At 41.7% G+C, this 22,685-nt stretch overlaps 1 protein-coding gene across 1 annotated transcript in view; it reads right to left on the reverse strand.

Annotated features, from left to right (window-relative positions):
• LOC142391306 (zinc finger protein GLI2-like) overlaps positions 1-22,685 on the reverse strand; it is a 101,847-nt gene that overhangs the window by 33,884 nt on the left and 45,278 nt on the right. The window contains exons 3-4 of the mRNA XM_075477074.1: positions 11,099-11,301; positions 3,035-3,220 (exon numbers count right to left, since the gene is read on the reverse strand). Of these exons, the coding sequence (XP_075333189.1) occupies positions 3,035-3,220; positions 11,099-11,301 (389 nt within the window). The remainder of the gene's footprint in view (positions 1-3,034; positions 3,221-11,098; positions 11,302-22,685) is intronic.

Raw genomic sequence — 22,685 nt, forward strand, 5'->3', positions numbered from 1 at the left:
TGGACTTTCCAGGTGTTTGAGCTTCACTTCTCACAGCTCAGAGTTCTTGGCAGGCAGAGGAACCCGCCGCCACTCTCACTGAATAACTCCGCGATGACATTTTGGCGAGACGGAGCCAAACGTGCTGCTTTCTGTTTGTTTTGGCCCGAGCGCCTGCACAGCGTCCCGGGCGGCTGGAGGCCGAGTTCTGACAGCTTTAGTGAGCAAAGCTGGCAGCCCGCCGGCAGCTCAGCACAGCGGCCTCATTCACAGCTCCGACATGCCGAGCCTGCGGGGACGGGACGGGTCGGGTTCGACTCGGGTCGGGCCGACGGTGTGGTCAGCCTCTGAGGTTTTCCCACTCCCAATCAGCTAAAGGCCAGTTTTACTCTGGTTCTGCCTCTGGTTCTGCCTCTGGTTCTGGCTCTGGTTCTGGCTCTGGTTCTGACTCTGGTTCTGGCTCTGGTTCTGCCTCTGGTTCTGCCTCTGGTTCTGGCTCTGGTTCTGGCTCTGGTTCTGGTTCTGGCTCTGGTTCTGCCTCTGGTTCTGGCTCTGGTTCTGGCTCTGGTTCTGACTCTGGTTCTGGCTCTGGTTCTGGTTCTGGCTCTGGTTCTGCCTCTGGTTCTGGCTCTGGTTCTGACTCTGGTTCTGGTTCTGGTTCTGGTTCTGGTTCTGGTTCTGGCTCTGGCTCTGGTTCTGCCTCTGGTTCTGACTCTGGTTCTGCCTCTGGTTCTGCCTCTGGTTCTGGCTCTGGTTCTGGCTCTGGTTCTGGTTCTGCCTCTGGTTCTGGCTCTGGTTCTGGCTCTGGTTCTGACTCTGGTTCTGGCTCTGGTTCTGCCTCTGGTTCTGGCTCTGGTTCTGACTCTGGTTCTGGTTCTGGTTCTGGTTCTGGTTCTGGCTCTGGTTCTGGCTCTTGTTCTGCCTCTGGTTCTGCCTCTGGTTCTGACTCTGGTTCTGACTCTGGTTCTGGTTCTGGTTCTGGTTCTGGCTCTGGTTCTGGCTCTGGTTCTGGCTCTGGTTCTGACTCTGCTTCTGACTCTGGTTCTGGTTCTGGCTCTGGCTCTGGTTCTGGCTCTGGTTCTGACTCTGGTTCTGCCTCTGGTTCTGACTCTGGTTCTGGTTCTGGTTCTGGCTCTGGTTCTGGCTCTGGTTCTGCCTCTGGTTCTGACTCTGCTTCTGACTCTGGTTCTGGTTCTGCTTCTGACTCTGCTTCTGACTCTGGTTCTGGTTCTGGTTCTGCCTCTGGTTCTGCCTCTGGTTCTGCCTCTGGTTCTGGCTCTGGTTCTGACTCTGGTTCTGCCTCTGCTTCTGACTCTGCTTCTGACTCTGGTTCTGGTTCTGGTTCTGCCTCTGGTTCTGACTCTGGTTCTGACTCTGGTTCTGGCTCTGGTTCTGACTCTGGTTCTGCCTCTGGTTCTGACTCTGGTTCTGGTTCTGGTTCTGCCTCTGGTTCTGACTCTAGTTCTGGCTCTGGTTCTGCCTCTGGTTCTGCCTCTGGTTCTGGCTCTGGTTCTGACTCTGGTTCTGGCTCTGGCTCTGGTTCTGCCTCTGGTTCTGCCTCTGGTTCTGGCTCTGGTTCTGACTCTGGTTCTGACTCTGGTTCTGCCTCTGGTTCTGGCTCTGGTTCTGACTCTGGTTCTGCCTCTGGTTCTGGCTCTGGTTCTGACTCTGGTTCTGCCTCTGGTTCTGGCTCTGGTTCTGGCTCTGGTTCTGACTCTGGTTCTGGCTCTGGTTCTGCCTCTGGTTCTGCCTCTGGTTCTGGCTCTGGTTTTGGCTCTGGTTCTGCCTCTGGTTCTGGCTCTGGTTCTGCCTCTGGTTCTGGCTCTGGTTCTGCCTCTGGTTCTGGCTCTGGTTCTGGCTCTGGTTCTGACTCTGGTTCTGCCTCTGGTTCTGGTTCTGGTTCTGGCTCTGGTTCTGGCTCTGGTTCTGGCTCTGGTTCTGCCTCTGCCTCTGGTTCTGGTTCTGGCTCTGGCTCTGGCTCTGGCTCTGACTCTGGTTCTGGCTCTGGTTCTGCCTCTGGTTCTGGCTCTGGTTCTGGCTCTGGTTCTGCCTCTGGTTCTGCCTCTGGTTCTGCCTCTGGTTCTGGCTCTGGTTCTGGCTCTGGTTCTGACTCTGGTTCTGGCTCTGGTTCTGCCTCTGGTTCTGCCTCTGGTTCTGGCTCTGGTTTTGGCTCTGGTTCTGCCTCTGGTTCTGGCTCTGGTTCTGCCTCTGGTTCTGGCTCTGGTTCTGCCTCTGGTTCTGGCTCTGGTTCTGGCTCTGGTTCTGACTCTGGTTCTGCCTCTGGTTCTGGTTCTGGTTCTGGCTCTGGTTCTGGCTCTGGTTCTGCCTCTGGTTCTGGCTCTGGTTCTGACTCTGGTTCTGCCTCTGGTTCTGCCTCTGGTTCTGGCTCTGGTTCTGGCTCTGGTTCTGGTTCTGCCTCTGGTTCTGCCTCTGGCTCTGGTTCTGGTTCTCCCTCTGGTTCTGGCTCTGGTTCTGCCTCTGGTTCTGGCTCTGGTTCTGGCTCTGGTTCTGGCTCTGGTTCTGCCTCTGGTTCTGGTTCTGGTTCTGGCTCTGGTTCTGGCTCTGGTTCTGCCTCTGGTTCTGGCTCTGGTTCTGACTCTGGTTCTGCCTCTGGTTCTGCCTCTGGTTCTGGCTCTGGTTCTGGCTCTGGTTCTGGTTCTGCCTCTGGTTCTGCCTCTGGCTCTGGTTCTGGTTCTCCCTCTGGTTCTGGCTCTGGTTCTGCCTCTGGTTCTGGCTCTGGTTCTGGCTCTGGTTCTGGCTCTGGTTCTGGTTCTGACTCTGGTTCTGGACCGTGTTCTGGACCGTCTGGTGTTCATCAGCATCCCTCTCCTGTCAGACCCTTTTAAGGTGGCGAGCTGAGCGGCGCATCAAAGCTTAAACCATCAGGTTAAATATACCTGCTGCCCCCGCTAAGATGCCCCATAACTCCTCCAGGTTTATGGAAACGTGCTCGCTGAGAGAGTAACTGCCCCGCGCTTCAGGTGGTTTTATGTGATCAGAAACACATCCTGAGTGGTTCTGGGCCAGAGAATAAAAAGTGTTTGCTGTTACTCACCATCAATGGGAGTGATGTAGTCGGACAGGTGGGCCCCCGAGGCCCCGGCCCCCTGCATCAGCAGCTCGCTGTAGGGGCTCCGGTGGCTCGCCATCAGGTGGTAATACTCAGCCGGGCCGGCCCCAGGAGGAGGAGGGGGGGGAGGAAGGCCGAACAGCCCACGCTCCTTCAGATGCTCGTGGGCCACTGTGGGAGAAAGGAGGTGGGGGGGGGTTCAATGAAGTGAGGGGCCGATTCACTGGTGTGCAACGACCCGGAGAGGTGATCCCACCCTGGATCCCACCCTGGATCCCACCCTGGATCCCACCCTGGATCCCACCCTGAATCCCAGCGCTGCCTCTTAAAGAAAACACTCGGCAGTTCAGTTCTAACACAACGATGCACACTGGTTGTGTTCCAAACCGCATACTTCTCCTACTAACTTTCTGAGTTAGTATGCGAGTTTGAGTAAGATGCATACTAGATTCTCTGAAATGTTGGGTATGCATCATGAGGTTACTACTCATACTCAAACTACCCAAGATGCAACGTAACGTGACGTCACCGATCGTCATTTCCTGTCAAAACGGCAGTTTCAAGCTAGCTACAACGAGGGTAGGTTCACTTCCTGTTTTCAAAACAAAAGCACCAATTGTATGGTAATGGCTTTCCCTATGATAAAAGGCAACGGGTATTTTATTTTGTGAAAATAACAGGAAGTGCGTTAGCTCACTGCGGCTAGCTTTAGTAGCGCCGAATTCGTGGGAACAAAATTGTAAACAGCCGGTATTTTGTCAGGTTTTCAACACGTTGGGGATCTAAACGACTACTTTCTCTCCTGAAAATGTTTCAAATGTTGCTAAAGTTTACAGAGTTTAGAGCTTAAGAGAAATCAGCTTCAGGCCGGCTGATTTCGGCTCGGGCAGGAGCGAAATGCATTGTGGGTAAACGCAGGGAAGTATTAATTCCGCCACTCGGTGGGAAACTTTATTGTTGAACACGGCAGTTTACGAGTCTTTGGCTGTGTTCGAAACCGCATACTACATACTACATACTGCATACTACATACTGCATACTGCATACTGCATACTGCATACTGCATACTCCATACTACATACTGCATACTACATACTACATACTACATACTACATACTGCATACTGCATACTGCATACTACATACTGCATACTCCATACTACATACTGCATACTACATACTGCATACTGCATACTACATACTGCATACTACATACTGCATACTACATACTACATACTGCATACTCCATACTACATACTGCATACTACATACTGCATACTGCATACTACATACTGCATACTACATACTGCATACTACATACTACATACTGCATACTCCATACTACATACTGCATACTGCATACTGCATACTGCATACTACATACTGCATACTACATACTGCATACTACATACTACATACTACATACTGCATACTGCATACTGCATACTACATACTGCATACTTGCATACTACATACTACATACTGCATACTACATACTGCATACTACATACTACATACTGCATACTACATACTATATACTACATACTACATACTACATACTGCATACCAAATACTACATACTGCATACTACATACTACATACTGCATACTACATACTGCATACTACATACTGCATACTACATACTATATACTACATACTGCATACTACATACTACATACTGCATACTACTACATACAACCGACCCTGGTTGTAGCTAGCTTGAAACTGCCGTTTTGACAGGAAATGACGATCGGCGACCTCACGTTACGTTGCATCTTGGGTAGTTTGAGTATGAGTAGTAACCTCATGATGCATACCCAACATTTAGGAGAATCTAGTATGCATCCGGGAACTTCTCGCTTACTCAAACTTGCATACTAACTCAGAAAGTTAGTAAGAGTAGTAGCAGAAGTAGGAGAAGTATGCGGTTTCGAACACAGTCTGGGTTTATGTTCATGTTGGAACATGTTTCAGTGAATCTCTGCAGCTGTTACCATGGAAACATCTGCAGATATTCACTTTAAAGCTGCTCAGAACTGAACTAACTCTGGTTCTGCCTCAGATTCTGGGTTTATGTTCATGTTGGAACATGTTTCAGTGAATCTCTGCAGCTGTTACCATGGAAACATCTGCAGATATTCACTTTAAAGCTGCTCAGAACTGAACTAACTCTGGTTCTGCCTCAGATTCTGGGTTTATGTTCATGTTGGAACATGTTTCAGTGAATCTCTGCAGCTGTTACCATGGAAACATCTGCAGATATTCACTTTAAAGCTGCTCAGAACTGAACTAACTCTGGTTCTGCCTCAGATTCTGGGTTTATGTTCATGTTGGAACATGTTTCAGTGAATCTCTGCAGCTGTTACCATGGAAACATCTGCAGATATTCACTTTAAAGCTGCTCAGAACTGAACTAACTCTGGTTCTGCCTCAGATTCTGGGTTTATGTTCATGTTGGAACATGTTTCAGTGAATCTCTGCAGCTGTTACCATGGAAACATCTGCAGATATTCACTTTAAAGCTGCTCAGAACTGAACTAACTCTGGTTCTGCCTCAGATTCTGGGTTTATGTTCATGTTGGAACATGTTTCAGTGAATCTCTGCAGCTGTTACCATGGAAACATCTGCAGATATTCACTTTAAAGCTGCTCAGAACTGAACTAACTCTGGTTCTGCCTCAGATTCTGGGTTTATGTTCATGTTGGAACATGTTTCAGTGAATCTCTGCAGCTGTTACCATGGAAACATCTGCAGATATTCACTTTAAAGCTGCTCAGAACTGAACTAACTCTGGATCTGCCTCAGATTCTGGGTTTATGTCCATGTCTAAAAAAAGGTTAAATCAGTTTCCCTGGAAACATGTAACTGAATGAAGCTGGATTTATACCTGGTAAACATTAAAACGTGCTTAATGAGGCTGGAACTTCTCTGTTTTCAGCCTAAACGTCGGCTTCTCTTCTCTTTTCAGGAGATTTAAACTCGAGGAACGGGCCTGAAACACCAGCGCTGGTGTCCACATCTGAACCCACTAAAGCACCTTTAAAAGTGTCAGCGCCAATAAGACTTGGACATGAATTTGCCTTCCGTCTCCCCCCCGCGCGCCGGCCCATAAACCAAACGTCCCTCCTGGTTTCAGGGACCCTCCTTCAGACCACATTAGGGCTCCGGAGGTTAAACGGCAGCAGGCGTGGTGCTCGTGCTGGCTTCATAGCACCCCGCAGGGTCACGTTTCCACCTTCCTAATCCGATCTGAGCTGAGGAAGGAACGGGGTTAGAGACGCAGACGCGTTAAAGAGCTGAACGCCGTCCTTTCTGCTGCCCGATCTCTGGAGCGGACGCTTGTTCGGCTTCGAACGCGTCGCCACATGTCAGCTGACAGACTGTAAAAGAGGATTTATGCCCCGCCCCACCGCGGCGCTCAGGCCTGTTGTTGTAATCCAGAGCTGAAGGAAGACGTTTGGTGGGGGTGGAGAAGTGCTTACCGGCACCGTCAGTCCCGTATCCATCCCCACACCGTCCTCCTGAAAGGATCAGCTCATCATAACCTGCAGCCCGGGTTTAGGTTTAGGTTTAGGTTTAGGATTTTAAGGTTTAGGTTTTAAGGTTTTAAGGTTTAGGTTTAGGTTTAGGTTTAGGATTTTAAGGTTTAGGTTTTAAGGTTTAGGTTAAGGTTTAGGTTTAGGTTTTAAGGTTAAGGGTTAGGTTTTAAGGTTTAGGTTTTAAGGTTTTAAGGTTAAGGTTAAGGTTTAGGTTTAGGTTTAGGTATAGGTTTTAAGGTTAAGGTTTAGGTTTTAAGGTTTAGGTTTAGGTTTTAAGGTTTAGGTTTAGGTTTTAAGGTTAAGGTTTAGGTTTTAAGGTTTAGGTTTAGGTTTTAAGGTTAAGGTTTTAAGGTTTTAAGGTTAAGGGTTAGGTTTTAAGGTTTAGGTTTTAAGGTTTAGGTTTTAAGGTTTTAAGGTTAAGGTTAAGGTTTAGGTTTAGGTTTAGGTTTAGGTTTTAAGGTTAAGGTTTTAAGGTTTAGGTTTTAAGGTTTAGGTTTAGGTTAAGGTTTAGGTTTTAAGGTTAAGGTTTAGGTTTTAAGGTTTAGGTTTTAAGGTTTAGGTTTTAAGGTTTAGGTTTTAAGGTTAAGGTTTTAAGGTTAAGGTTTAGGTTTAGGTTTTAAGGTTTAGGTTTTAAGGTTTAGGTTTTAAGGTTTAGGTTTTAAGGTTTAGGTTTAGGTTTTAAGGTTTAGGTTTTAAGGTTTAGGTTTAGGTTTTAAGGTTTAGGTTTTAAGGTTAAGGTTTTAAGGTTAAGGTTTTAAGGTTAAGGTTTAGGTTTTATGGTTTAGGTTTTAAGGTTTAGGTTTTAAGGTTAAGGTTTTAAGGTTAAGGTTTTAAGGTTAAGGTTAAGGTTTAGGTTTTAAGGTTTAGGTTTTAAGGTTTAGGTTTTAAGGTTAAGGTTAAGGTTTAGGTTTTAAGGTTTAGGTTTTAAGGTTAAGGTTAAGGTTTAGGTTTTAAGGTTTAGGTTTTAAGGTTAAGGTTTTAAGGTTAAGGTTTAGGTTTTAAGGTTTAGGTTTTAAGGTTTAGGTTTTAAGGTTTAGGTTTTAAGGTTTTAAGGTTAAGGTTTAGGTTTAGGTTTTAAGGTTTAGGTTTAGGATCAGGTTTAGGTTTTAAGGTTTAGGTTTAGGATCAGGTTTAGGTTTTAAGCTTGAGGTTAAGGTTTAGGTTTTAAGGTTAAGGGTTAGGTTTTAAGGTTTAGGTTTTAAGGTTTTAAGGTTTAGGTTTAGGTATAGGTTTTAAGGTTTAGGTTTTAAGGTTTAGGTTTAGGTTTTAAGGTTTAGGTTTTAAGGTTTTAAGGTTTAGGTTTAGGTTTAGGTTTTAAGGTTAAGGTTTAGGTTTTAAGGTTTAGGTTTAGGTTTTAAGGTTTAGGTTTTAAGGTTTAGGTTTAGGTTTAGGTTTTAAGGTTTAGGTTTTACGGTTTAGGTTTAGGTTTTAAGCTTAAGGTTAAGGTTTTAAGGTTTTAAGGTTTAGGTTTTAAGGTTTAGGTTTAGGTTAAGGTTTAGGTTTTAAGGTTAAGGTTTAGGTTTTAAGGTTTAGGTTTTAAGGTTTAGGTTTTAAGGTTAAGGTTTTAAGGTTAAGGTTAAAGTTTAGGTTTAGGTTTTAAGGTTTAGGTTTTAAGGTTTAGGTTTAGGTTTTAAGGTTTAGGTTTTAAGGTTAAGGTTTTAAGGTTAAGGTTAAGGTTAAGGTTAAGGTTAAGGTTTAGGTTTTATGGTTTAGGTTTTATGGTTTAGGTTTTAAGGTTAAGGTTTAGGTTTTAAGGTTTAGGTTTTAAGGTTAAGGTTTTAAGGTTAAGGTTTTAAGGTTAAGGTTAAGGTTTAGGTTTTAAGGTTTAGGTTTTAAGGTTTAGGTTTTAAGGTTAAGGTTAAGGTTTAGGTTTTAAGGTTTAGGTTTTAAGGTTAAGGTTTTAAGGTTAAGGTTAAGGTTTAGGTTTTAAGGTTAAGGTTTAGGTTTTAAGGTTTAGGTTTAATGGTTTAGGTTTTAAGGTTAAGGTTAAGGTTTAGGTTTTAAGGTTTAGGTTTTAAGGTTAAGGTTTTAAGGTTAAGGTTTAGGTTTTAAGGTTTAGGTTTTAAGGTTTAGGTTTTAAGGTTTAGGTTTTAAGGTTAAGGTTTAGGTTTTAAGGTTTAGGTTTTAAGGTTTAGGTTTAGGTTAAGGTTTAGGATTTTAAGGTTTAGGTTTTAAGGTTTAGGTTTTAAGGTTTAGGTTTTAAGGTTAAGGTTAAGGTTTAGGTTTAGGTTTAGGTTTTAGGTTTAGGTTTAGGTTTAGGTTTTAAGGTTAAGGTTAAGGTTTAGGTTTAAAGGTCATGGTTTTAAGGTTAAGGTTTAGGTTTTAAGGTTTAGGTTTAGGTTTTAAGGTTAAGGTTAAGGTTTAGGTTTAAAGGTCATGGTTTTAAGGTTAAGGTTTAGGTTTTAAGGTTTAGGTTTTAAGGTTTAGGTTTTAAGGTTTTAAGGTTAAGGTTTAGGTTCAGGTTTTAAGGTTTAGGTTTAGGATCAGGTTTAGGTTTTAAGGTTTAGGTTTAGGTTTTAAGGTTAAGGTTTAGGTTTTAAGGTTAAGGTTTAGGTTTTAAGGTTAAGGTTTTAAGGTTTAGGTTTTAAGGTTTAGGTTTTAAGGTTAAGGTTTAGGTTTTAAGGTTAAGGTTTAGGTTTTAAGGTTAAGGTTTAGGTTTTAAGGTTAAGGTTTTAAGGTTAAGGTTTAGGTTTAGGTTTTAAGGTTCAGGTTTTAAGGTTTAGTTTTAGCTTTAGGTTTTAAGGTTAAGGTTAAGGTTTAGGTTTAGGTTTTAAGGTTAAGGTTTTAAGGTTTAGGTTTAAAGGTTGTTTAGGTTTAGGTTTTAAGGTTTAGGTTTTAAGGTTAAGGTTTAGGTTTAGGTTTTAAGGTTAAGGTTTTAAGGTTTAGGTTTTAAGGTTTTAAGGTTAAGGTTTAGGTTTAGGTTTTAAGGTTAAGGTTTTAAGGTTTAGGTTTTAAGGTTTAGGTTTTAAGGTTAATGTTTTAAGGTTTTAAGGATAAGGTTTTAAGGTTTAGGTTTAGGTTTAGGTTTTAAGGTTTATGTTTTAAGGTTTAGGTTTTACAGTTTTAAGGTTTAGGTTTTAAGGTTTAGGTTTTAAGGTTTAGGTTTTACGGTTTTGGTTTAGGTTTTAAGGTTTAGGTTTAGGTTTAGGTTTAGGTTTTAAGGTTTAGGTTTTAAGGTTTTACGGTTTTAAGGTTTAGGTTTTAAGGTTTGAAGGTTTAGGTTTTAAGGTTTAGATTTTAAGGTTTAGGTTTTAAGGTTTAGGTTTTAAGGTTTAGGTTTTAAGTTTTAGGTTTTAGGTTTTAAGGTTTTAAGGATAAGGTTTTAAGGTTTAGGTTAAGGTTAAGGTTAAGGTTAAGGTTAAGGTTTAGGTTTTACGGTTTTAAGGTTAAAGTTTAGGTTTTAAGGTTTAGGTTTTACGGTTTTAAGGTTTAAGTTTAGGTTTTAAGGTTTAGGTTTTAAGGTTTAGGTTTTAAGGTTTAAGTTTTAAGGTTTTAAGGTTTAGGTTTTAAGGTTTAGGTTTTACGGTTTTAAGGTTTAAGTTTAGGTTTTAAGGTTTAGGTTTTAAGGTTTTAAGGTTTAGGTTTTAAGGTTTTAAGGTTTAGGTTTTAAGGTTTTAAGGTTTAGGTTTTAAGGTTTAGGTTTTACGGTTTTAAGGTTTAAGTTTAGGTTTTAAGGTTTAGGTTTTACGGTTTTAAGGTTTTAAGGTTTAGGTTTTAAGGTTTAGGTTTTACGGTTTAGGTTTTACGGTTTTAAGGTTTTATGGTTTAGGTTTCACGGTTTTAAGGTTTAAGTTTAGGTTTTAAGGTTTAGGTTTTAAGGTTTTAAGGTTTAGGTTTTACGGTTTTACGGTTTTAAGGTTTAAGTTTAGGTTTTAAGGTTTAGTTTTACGGTTTTAAGGTTTTAAGGTTTAGGTTTTATGGTTTAGGTTTCACGGTTTTAAGGTTTTATGGTTTTATGGTTTAGGTTTTAAGGTTTTACGGTTTAGGTTTTACGGTTTTAAGGTTTAAGTTTAGGTTTTAAGGTTTAGGTTTTAAGGTTTTAAGGTTTAGGTTTTAAGGTTTTATGGTTTAGGTTTTAAGGTTTAGGTTTTAAGGTTTTAAGGTTTAGGTTTTAAGGTTTTATGGTTTAGGTTTTAAGGTTTAGGTTTTAAGGTTTTAAGGTTTAGGTTTTAAGGTTTAGGTTTTAAGGTTTTAAGGTTTAGGTTTTAAGGTTTTAAGGTTTAGGTTTCACGGTTTTAAGGTTTAGCTTTAGGTTTTAAGGTTTAGGTTTGTGTTGAGGTTAAAAGGGTTATGTTTTAAGGTTTTAAGGTTTAGGTTTTAAGGTTTTAAGGTTTTAAGGTTTAGGTTTGTGTTGAGGTTAAAAGGGTTATGTTTTAAGGTTTTAAGGTTTAGGTTTTCCCTTCAGCTCATTTTTCCATCTAAAAACACAGAAATCTGAACTCTTTCTGCTTCACTTCTGGGTGTAAAGATGTCCTCTCGGTGCACCTGGTGCAGAGTCTGTGGAACTTACGGTCCGCCGGACTGAGTCCTCTGGCGGCGGAGATCATGGACAGCGTGGGGCTGCCGTGCACGGAGCGCAGGTAGTGCTCCATGTGAGGGTTAACGTAGGGGTGAGGCGGGCTGAAGGGGGAGTCGCCGGTGGCCACGGCTCCAGGAGACAGGCGGATCAGGGAGATGTCGGAGATGACGGGGCTGCCGGTCAGACCCGTCGAGCTGGAAAAGAAAAGCACAAACGTGACGGTTAGCTTCACACCGACGAGCTCAGCCTTTAGCTGCATTCAGTCCTGAGGGACCCGTCAGGCCTGAACCTGAACCGGCCTGACGGGTCCTCCATCGGGCTTCTGATCTAAGTCAGAGGAAGGGGTGAGATCTGGGTCGGGTCTGCAGGTTATCCAGATTACAGATTACACTGTATCTGCAGAAAGTTCTGGGTGTCTCATGCTGACATCTGGACCCTTTAATGGCTCCTGGTTCTGGACTTGGTTAAGGCTGGTTTTTGGTTCTGACCTGGTTTTAAAGTGGGCTGGAGAACCTGCCGCATTTGTTCTGTCCCAGCATGCTCTTGGTTTCAGTTCTTGCCAAGTTTTGGACTGATATCCGGGTTTGGTTCTGGTACTGACTTTGAATTTGGTTTGGGTTGATTTTATCACTGCTGAGGGATTCGGTTAAAGCCGTTGAATGTTGTAATTCACACAGGATAAAGGATTTGAATTGGTTTTTTAATTGTTTTGAAATAGTTTTGAAATGGTTTTGAATTGTTTTTTTTTAAATGGTTTTGAATTGGTTTTGAATTGGTTTGAATTGGTTTTGAATTGGTTTTTGAATTGGTTTTGAATTGGTTTTTTAAATGGTTTTTGAATGGTTTTGAATTGGTTTTGAATTGGTTTGAATTGGTTTTGAATTGGTTTTTGAATTGGTTTTGAATTGGTTTTTTAAATGGTTTTTGAATGGTTTTGAATTGGTTTTTGAAACGGTTTTTGAAATGTTTTTTTAATTGTTTTGAAATGGTTTAGAAATGGTTTTTGAAATGGTTTTTGAAATGGTTTTGAAACTGTTTTTGAATTGGTTTTGAAATTGGTTTTGAATTGGTTTTTGAATCAGAGCTCAGAAAATGTGTCTAAGACTGATTCATCAGATTGTTGAATAGTTGACATGCTTTGCTTTGGTTTTAATGGAATTGTTATTTAATTTGCTGCCAAATGAGAAGCTAAAGACTGAAGAAAACAGTGAACCAAACTTTAAAATGTAAGTCCTCTAACTTTCTACAGCTTTCCTAATGTCTCCTGGAAACTCCATGAGTGTTGGAGTTGGGTTGATGTGAAACAGGCTGCAGGCCTGAAGTAACCCGACGGTACGGAGCACATTAAACGGTTTAAATCAGGCCTGACGCCGCTCTCACGTCATGCCAGACGCTACCTCTGACTGCTGAGCGTTGGTGTTTTTAATGGCTCAGCACAGGATATCAGTGCCATTAATGAGGTGTTTGACTTTACAGCAGAAGGAGTCCAGGCTCAAGTGCACATTCTCAGCGCCGGGCACTTTCACAGTTTACTTCAGATGAGGAAATCGGCTCATTACCTGCACGTCACTCTTTGGTGATGTGATCTGAACACGAGTCTTTTGCTGGATTGAAAACTGGCGCTAACAAATGTTTATTATCAACCAACCATGACCACCACACAGTGGCTAAATGTGCGTGCACAGCGGCTAAATGTGAGTGCACAGAGGCTAAATGTGCGTGCACAGCGGCTAAATGTGCGTGCACAGAGGCTATATGTGCGTGCGCAGAGGCTAAATGTGCGTGCGCAGCGGCTAAATGTGCGTACGCAGAGGCTAAATGTGCGTGCGCAGCGGCTAAATGTGCGTGCGCAGCGGCTAAATGTGCGTGCGCAGCGGCTAAATGTGCGTGCGCAGCGGCTAAATGTGCGTACGCAGCGACTAAATGTGCGTCCACGCAGCTAAATGTGCGCGCACAGCGGGTAAATGTGCGTCCACGCAGCTAAATGTGCGCGCACAGCGGCTAAATGTGCGTCCACGCAGCTAAATGTGCGCGCACAGCGGCTAAATGTGCGTGCACAGAGGCTAAATATGCGCGCACAGCGGCTAAATGTACATGGAGCGGCTAAATGTGCGTGCACAGCGGCTAAATGTGTGCGCGCAGAGGCTAAATATGCGCGCACAGCGGCTAAATGTACATGGAGCGGCTAAATGTGCGTGCACAGCGGCTAAATGTGTGCGCGCAGAGGCTAAATGTGCGCACACAGAGGCTAAATGTGTGCGCACAGAGGCTAAATGTGCGCGCACAGAGGCTAAATGTGCGCGCATAGCGGCTAAATGTACATGCAGCGGCTAAATGTGCATGCAGCGGCTAAATGTGCGTGCGCAGCGGCTAAATGTGCGTGCGCAGAGATTAAACGTGTGTGCACAGCGATATTACAAGCACTGACCTGAATCTAAATAACACCAGTGATGGTGTTTCCATGAGCAGAAACTCTAATTCATGACTTTCACCCACAGTTTCTCCCCCAGAACAATCAGCTTCTTCCCATCCATGAAGACACTTCGGCCAGTTTTGTGACGGACTCTGAAAGTCTGAAAGCCTCAGCAGATAAAGCGAGCTGTGCGTAGTTTGGTTTATAATATATTTGAAACCTTAAAAAGGGCTCCTTCAGAGAGAGTTGCACCTCAGAAGCGTTCCCCTGTTTCTGTTTGTTTGTGCAGAGCCTGCCGGCGTCTGAGCCTATATTTATGTGAGCTACGCTCCTCCCGGTGACACCGGAGATGAATTACAGCCTGACAGTGACTCTCGTCTCTGGTGTCGGGCTCAGGAAGCTCTCTGATTTAGATAAATCACCCGGACCAGCGTGCGGCTGAATAAACTTCCACTGTAGGTTTATGAGTCTGCAGCGTGAAGCGGACCTCTCAAACTTTAACAGGCCTCAGAAAGCTGCTCCTGCAGCGGGAGAAATGACCCAGATACAAACAAACAGGAGCACAAAGCTGCAAATCATGTCCTCTGCAGAAAGAGAATTCATCCTTCGGCTCCAGCCGTCCCCGCTGCATCAAAGTACTTTTTTAAACCCAAGCAAAACAACTGGCTTCACCTTCTTTATTCTGTCTCAAACCTGTAGAAAATGTGTCATTAGCACGTTAGCTTAGCCGCAGAATCTGCTCTCTAAGAACCCGTTTTCACTGAAAATGTTCTGCGGCTGAAGTGCATGAGATGTCCATGAAAGAAAAGTTGAGGAATAATTGAAAAACAGGCCTAAAAACCACCCTGAAATTAGCATTTAGTGTTCACCCTAGGGCTCGGGAGGTTCAGAGGCCTTTACGTCACTGATCACTGAGAATGTGTTCCAAACCGCATACTTCTCCTACTACTCCTACTAACTTTCTGAGTGAATAAGCGAGTTTGAGTAAGCGAGAAGTTCCCGGATGCATACTAGATTCTCTGAAATGTTGGGTATGCATCATGAGGTTACTACTCGTACTCAAACTACCCAAGATGCAACGTAACGTGACGTCGCCGAACGTCATTTCCTGTCAAAACGGCAGTTTCAAGTTAGCTACAACGAGGGTAGGTTCACTTCCTGTTTTCAAAACAAAAGCACCAATTGTATGGTAATGGCTTTCCCTATGATAAAAGGCAACGGGTATTTTATTTTGTGAAAATAACAGGAAGTGCGTTAGCTCACTGCGGCTAGCTTTAGCAGCGCCGAATTCGTGGGAACAAAATTGTAAACAGCCGGTATTTTGTCAGGTTTTCAACACGTTGGGGATCTAAACGACTACTTTCTCTCCTGAAAATGTTTCAAATGTTGCTAAAGTTTACAGAGTTTAGAGCTTAAGAGAAATCAGCTTCAGGCCGGCTGATTTCAGCTCAGGCAGGAGCGAAATGCATTGTGGGTAAACACTCTGCATACTGTCTGATCGATGAGTATGCAGTATGTAGTATGGAAGTATGGAAGTATGTAGTATATAGTATGCAGAATTTAGTATGTAGTATGCAGAATGTAGTGTGTAGTATGCAGAATGCAGTATGCAGTATATAGTATGCTGTATGTAGTATGTAGTATGGTAGTAAACAGTATGTAGTATGCAGAATTTAGTATGTAGTATGCAGTATATAGTATGCAGAATGTAGTATGCAGAATGTAGTATGCAGTATGTAGTATGGAAGTATGCAGTATGCAGTATATAGTATGCAGAATGTACTATGCAGTATGTAGTATGTAGTATGCAGTATGTAGTATATAGTATGCAGTATGTAGTATGTAGTATGCAGTATGTAGTATGCAGTATGCAGTATATAGTATGCAGAATGTAGTATGCTGTATGTAGTATGTAGTATGGAAGTATGTAGTATGTAGTATGCAGTATGTAGTATGCAGTATGTAGTATGCAGTATGTAGTATGTAGTATGCTGTATGTAGTATGGAAGTATGTAGTATGTAGTATGCAGTATACAGTATGTAGTATGCAGAATGCAGTATGCAGTATATAGTATGCTGTATGTAGTATGGAAGTATACAGTATGTAGTATGCAGAATTTAGTATGTAGTATGTAGTATGGAAGTATGCAGTATGCAGTATATAGTATGCAGAATGTAGTATGCAGTATGTAGTATGCAGTATGCAGTATGTAGTATGCAGTATGCAGTATATAGTATGCAGAATGTAGTATGCTGTATGTAGTATGTAGTATGTAATATGCAGTATGTAGTATGCAGTATGTAGTATGCAGTATGTAGTATGGAAGTATGCAGTATGCAGTATGTAGTATGTAGTATGTAGTATGCAGTATGTAGTATGGAAGTATGCAGTATGCAGTATGTAGTATGTAGTATGTAGTATGCAGTATGCAGTTTGTAGTATGTAGTATGCAGTATGGAAGTATGCAGTATGTAGTGTGTAGTATGTAGTATGTAGTGTGTAGTATGTAGTATGGAAGTATGCAGTATGTAGTATGCAGTATGTAGTATGGAAGTATGCAGTATGCAGTATGTAGTATGTAGTATGTAGTATGCAGTATGTAGTATGGAAGTATGCAGTATGCAGTATGTAGTATGTAGTATGTAGTATGTAGTATGCAGTATGTAGTATGCAGTATGCAGTATGTAGTATGTAGTATGCAGTATGCAGTTTGTAGTATGCAGTATGCAGTTTGTAGTATGTAGTATGCAGTATGTAGTATGGAAGTATGCAGTATGTAGTGTGTAGTATGTAGTATGTAGTGTGTAGTATGTAGTATGGAAGTATGCAGTATACAGTATGTAGTATGTAGTATGTAGTATGTAGTATGCAGTATGCAGTATGTAGTATGTAGTATGTAGTATGCAGTATGTAGTATGGAAGTATGCAGTATGCAGTATGTAGTATGTAGTATGTAGTATGCAGTATGCAGTATGTAGTATGCAGTATGCAGTATGTAGTATGCAGTATGTAGTATGGAAGTATGTAGTATGCAGTATGTAGTATGCAGTATGCAGTATGTAGTATGCAGTATGTAGTATGGAAGTATGCAGTATGCAGTATGTAGTATGTAGTATGTAGTATGCAGTATGTAGTATGGAAGTATGCAGTATGTAGTATGCAGTATGCAGTATGCAGTATGCAGTATGTAGTATGCAGTATGTAGTATGGAAGTATGCAGTATGCAGTATGTAGTATGTAGTATGTAGTATGCAGTATGTAGTATGGAAGTATGCAGTATGCAGTATGCAGTATGTAGTATGGAAGTATGCAGTATGCAGTATGCAGTATGCAGTATGTAGTATGGAAGTATGCAGTATGTAGTATGTAGTATGCAGTATGTAGTATGGAAGTATGCAGTATGCAGTATATAGTAGGCGGTTTTGAACACAGCCTGTGTGAATGTTTTGCTGGATTGGACCAGAGCTGCCGGACTTCCACAGCTCAGTTATCAGGGACTCGGCTCTTTGCTGGGTCATCAGCAGGTGGAAAACATCGACTTCCTTCAGGATCAGTGATGCAAATCACTTTGAGACGGCTGGAGTTCAGATCACCCTCGCCCACAGATGCCAGCGCAGAGGAGGAGGCGTTCTTCCTCAGCCGGTCTCTCTCTATGACAGGCCTGCTCTCTCATTACAGTATATGCAAACAGTGATGAAGGGGACGGCGCCGCGGTGTCATGTTAGACAATCACGGAGGGCACCTCTGACACGCCGCCACGGCTGCGTAATAAAGCACCGCACCAGGCCACAAATGACACCGCACTTAATTTGCTCGGCAATGTTCCTGTAATTAGGTGAATTTGGCTCAGGCACGGGGGAGCGACAGCTAGATCAAGGTGTTGATGAATTAGGGGTCCACTGTCAAGATCAAATCACATTAATCAAGGTGGCCGAGTGTGCGGACAGCCCCCCCCCCCGCCCTCCGTTTCCCGGCCGCCGTGATGAATAGCCCTGCTTCCACCGGGCGCCAAGTATGCATCACCATCAAATCTGTGAATTTAAATGGAAGAGCAGAACTCTATCGACTTTTTTTTGGTCTCGGTTTTTCCTTTTTGTGATAAAGTAACTTTAAACTCGAAGCTTGCTCTCAGAAGTGTGCCACGAGCTCAGCTGGACGTGACCCAGAGGGGGCTTTTGTTGTTCCGGGGAAGTTTTTCCAAACAGTGAAAGTCTGAAAGCTTTGTCAAGCTTCAATTTCTGACTGAATTAAAGTTCCAAAAGCTGCAAGATTATCCTTTTATTAGGGCTGGGCAACGATTAAAATGTTTAATCTAATTAATCGCATGATTTCCCTGATTAATCACGATTAATCGCATTTGTACGCAGAATCCCAAAATGAATCCAAAAGTAGCGTATAGCTTTTAGCATTTAGCTTTATTTTAAATGTGCTGCCATATGAATGAAAGTGCCATAACATTTGTTGTGCAAACACACTTTTAACATCAGCATCTTTCTGTAGTTTTTATGTAGAAGCCTCGCTCCACTGTCTGTTTCCTTGAATGACTTGCTGCTATCAGTTGTGTGTTTTGCCTTTAAGTGATATTTTAGACTGGAACTACTACGCTGAGAAGACAATTCAACTTGGCAGTGTTTACAGATGACTTTGGTTCTGTCGACTCCGCCGTCTGGAAGAACTTTAACATGAAAATGGCCGAGTAAAAGTTCCGTACCCTTCTCCATGTTTGGTGGATCCGCCGATTACTTTCTTTTCCTGTTCCACAGCAGACAGCAGCAGACTTTTACAAAATAAAAGCCTGTGAGCAACAGACTTTTACAGAATAAAAGCCTGTGAGAAACAGACTTTTACAGAATAAAAGCCTGTGAGCAGCAGACTTTTACAAAATAAAAGCCTGTGAGCAACAGACTTTTACAGAATAAAAGCCTGTGAGAAACAGACTTTTACAAAATAAAAGCCTGTGATTAACAGACTTTTACAATAATAAAATAAATAATAAAACAGGGTTGGTTTGTGGCGTATTGGGTTGAGCAGGCGCCCCATGTACAGAGGCTATAGTCCTCGCTGCATGTCGTTCCCCCTCTCTCTGCCCCCTGCTTCCTGTCTCTGAACTTTCCTATCCATTAAAGGCACAAAAGTCCCCCAAAAAAATTTTTGTAATAAAAAAATAAAAAAAACTGCGTTAATGCGCGATAAAACATTTATCGGCGTTAAAGCATACTATGTAACATTTCTACCTTAAAATAACAGCTTGAAAAAATTTGTGTGGCTAGAATGAGTTTTGATATTACGATCGGCCTGTCTCCTATGCTCTTCGGGGGTCTGAGTTGGAAAAACTGCGCTATGTAACTTTGCTGGAGCGGTCCGGAAGCTGAGCGGAAGTACTTCGACTTGCTTTCTGGCACACCTACCGCAAAAACAAATAAACCCCTCTCACGCTCCCAGGTACATTTGATTACTCTTACCTTCTTGGTCGCATAGCTTGCACCTTCTAACTCCTCGCCGGTTCGTCAACAAACGTGAAAAGTGAAAGTGAAAGGGTGTTGTATTTACGACAGTGTAACCGTACATTACCTCCAAGCCTGTAGGGGGAGCTCCATAGTGGGCTTTTTGAGAAGTTACTTTGTATCGCTTTAAATAATTAACGATTTAACACGATGATAACGAGTTAACTCGCCCAGCTCTACCTTTTTAAAGATCATATTTTTTCATCTTTTCACTGTGAAGACCACCAACCAAACCAAGTTTTAGGTTTTACAACCTTTTTTTAGGGCTTAAACAGCTCTTAAGTAGTAAACAAAACTAAGAAAATGAGCAGATTTCCATCGATTTATACACTCTTGACCGTGCTTTGGCTTTAGAAACGTTCCTCGGTAAATCACACGAAATCGAACCCGGCAGCCTGGACTCCCCACCGGCAGCACATGCAGCCTGAGTTGCAACCTCTCCACCCTGGGAGTTTAATTATGGTCCGAGCCCGGGGGCAACACAGCCTGCACACCACAGATTAGCTCCACAACAAGCCGTTAATGAATATAAAAAGGTGCTGGCTGCATTGTGTCATCAGCGATGGATGCCCATCGCCGCCATCGGGCCGAGCTGTAGGTTGATTAATGTATTTATTGACCCTCCGCAGCTCTTTAACACAGTTTTTCTGACAGTGTGCGTTTGCTATCTGTAGTTACAGTTCAAATAAAACCAAATAATAGATTTTTACTTGGGCTCCATGTTTAGGTAAAAGAAGGGCTTATCAGAGCCTTAATGAGCTGAAAATAGATTCAAATATCGCTAGTTTTTCTCAACATAGGTGCAGTTTTATGTGTTTTAGTTTGTAAGTAACCTACGTTAAGAGAACTGAAAATATTAAAAAAACAGACTTAAAAGACTTCTGAAAAGATATAAAGATGAGAACACATCATAAAAGCCTTTCCTTACTACAGACCTGTGTGAATAGAGTCCTGTGTAAACTCTTGACTGGCTTTCTGTGACTGAAAAGTCCCTTTAACTGACATGACTGCCACCCATTGGATCGATAAAGTTCGTACATGGATTGGAAGAACTTTGAATAATACAAATAGTCGAGTCATGCTTTAGTGTTATGAATAAGCCTGATACAATAACAGTGACTCAACGTTAAAACTCGAGTGCATAAAAAGCGACAGCAATACATTTTTGTCAGTGTGATATTCCAGCAGATATTAAGCTTTTAAGAGATGGGGGATTTGATGATGTTTTAACACAAGAGACTGTGGTTCATGTCTGGTCTGGTACCATTATGTAACTGGTACTTTTTAAGACTTCGTTCCATTTTCAGCTTTTATTTTCTGTTGGAGTTTAGCTTTGTTTTCTGTCGGAGTTTAGCTTTGTTTTCTGTTGGAGTTTAGCTTTGTTTTCTGTCTGAGTTTAGCTTTGTTTTCTGTCGGAGTTTAGCTTTGTTTTCTCTCGGAGTTTAGCTTTGTTTTCTCTCGGAGTTTAGCTTTGTTTTCTGTTGGAGTTTAGCTTTGTTTTCTCTTGGAGTTTAGCTTTATTTTCTGTCTGAGTTTAGCTTTGTTTTCTCTTGGAGTTTAGCTTTGTTTTCTCTTGGAGTTTAGCTTTGTTTTCAGCTTTGTTTTCTGTGGGTGTTTAGCTTTATTTTCTGTCGGAGTTTAGCTTTGTTTTCTCTTGGAGTTTAGCTTTGTTTTCAGCTTTGTTTTCTGTGGGTGTTTAGCTTTATTTTCTGTCGGAGTTTAGCTTTATTTTCTCTCGGAGTTTAGCTTTGTTTTCTGTTGGAGTTTAGCTTTGTTTTCTCTTGGAGTTTAGCTTTATTTTCTGTCTGAGTTTAGCTTTGTTTTCTCTTGGAGTTTAGCTTTGTTTTCTCTTGGAGTTTAGCTTTGTTTTCAGCTTTGTTTTCTGTGGGTGTTTAGCTTTATTTTCTGTCGGAGTTTAGCTTTGTTTTCTCTTGGAGTTTAGCTTTGTTTTCAGCTTTGTTTTCTGTGGGTGTTTAGCTTTATTTTCTGTCGGAGTTTAGCTTTGTTTTCTCTTGGAGTTTAGCTTTGTTTTCTCTTGGAGTTTAGCTTTTTTTTCTGTCGAAGTTTAGCTTTGTTTTCTGTCTGAGTTTAGCTTTGTTTTCTCTCAGAGTTTAGCTTTGTTTTCTGTCGGAGTTTAGCTTTGTTTTCTCTCGGAGTTTAGCTTTTTTTCTGTTGGAGTTTAGCTTTGTTTTCTCTCGGAGTTTAGCTTTGTTTTCTCTTGGAGTTTAGCTTTGTTGTCTGTCGGAGTTTAGCTTTGTTTTCTCTTGGAGTTTAGCTTTGTTTTCTCTCGGAGTTTAGCTTTGTTGTCTGTCGGAGTTTAGCTTTGTTTTCTCTCGGAGTTTAGCTTTGTTTTCTCTCGGAGTTTAGCTTTGTTTTCTCTCGGAGTTTAGCTTTGTTTTCTCTTGGACTTTAGCTTTGTTGTCTGTCGGAGTTTAGCTTTGTTTTCTGTTGGAGTTTAGCTTTGTTTTCTGTCGGAGTTTAGCTTTGTTTTCTCTTGGAGTTTAGCTTTGTTGTCTGTCGGAGTTTAGCTTTGTTGTCTGTCGGAGTTTAGCTTTGTTTTCTGTTGGAGTTTAGCTTTGTTTTCTCTCGGAGTTTAGCTTTGTTTTCTGTTGGAGTTTAGCTTTGTTTTCTGTCGGAGTTTAGCTTTGTTTTCTCTCGGAGTTTAGCTTTGTTTTCTCTTGGAGTTTAGTTTTGTTTTCTCTTGGAGTTTAGCTTTGTTTTCTCTTGGAGTTTAGCTTTGTTTTCATCTTTGTTTTCTGTCGGAGTCTAGCTTTGTTTTCTCTTGGAGTTTAGCTTTGTTTCCTGTCGAAGTTTAGCTTTGTTTTCTGTTGGAGTTTAGCTTTGTTTCCTGTCGAAGTTTAGCTTTGTTTTCTCTTGGAGTTTAGCTTTGTTTTCTGTCTGAGTTTAGCTTTGTTTTCTGTCGAAGTTTAGCTTTGTTTTCTGTCGGAGTTTAGCTTTGTTTTCTGTCTGAGTTTAGTTTTGTTTTCTGTCTGAGTTTAGCTTTGTTTTCTCTTGGAGTTTAGCTTTGTTTCCTGTCGAAGTTTAGCTTTGTTTTCTGTTGGAGTTTAGCTTTGTTTTCTTTCTGAGTTTAGCTTTGTTTTCTCTTGGAGTTTAGCTTTGTCCTGTCGAAGTTTAGCTTTGTTTTCTGTTGGAGTTTAGCTTTGTTTTCTGTTGGAGTTTAGCTTTGTTTTCTGTTGGAGTTTAGCTTTGTTTTCTGTTGGAGTTTAGCTTTGTTTTCTGTCTGAGTTTAGTTTTGTTTTCTCTTGGAGTTTAGCTTTGTTGTCTGTCGGAGTTTAGCTTTGTTTTCTGTTGGAGTTTAGCTTTGTTTTCTGTCGGAGTTTAGCTTTGTTTTCTCTTGGAGTTTAGCTTTGTTGTCTGTCGGAGTTTAGCTTTGTTTACTGTCGGAGTTTAGCTTTGTTTTCTCTTGGAGTTTAGCTTTGTTTCCTGTTGGAGTTTAGCTTTGTTTTCTCTTGGAGTTTAGCTTTGTTTTCTCTCGGAGTTTAGCTTTGTTTTCTCTTGGAGTTTAGCTTTGTTTTCTCTTGGAGTTTAGCTTTGTTTTATCTTGGAGTTTAGCTTTGTTTTCTGTCGGAGTTTAGCTTTGTTTTCTGTCGGAGTTTAGCTTTGTTTTCTGTCTGAGTTTAGTTTTGTTTTCTCTCTGAG

The sequence above is a fragment of the Odontesthes bonariensis genome, chromosome 11 (assembly GCF_027942865.1).
Source record: "Odontesthes bonariensis isolate fOdoBon6 chromosome 11, fOdoBon6.hap1, whole genome shotgun sequence".
NCBI lineage: Eukaryota > Metazoa > Chordata > Actinopteri > Atheriniformes > Atherinopsidae > Odontesthes > Odontesthes bonariensis.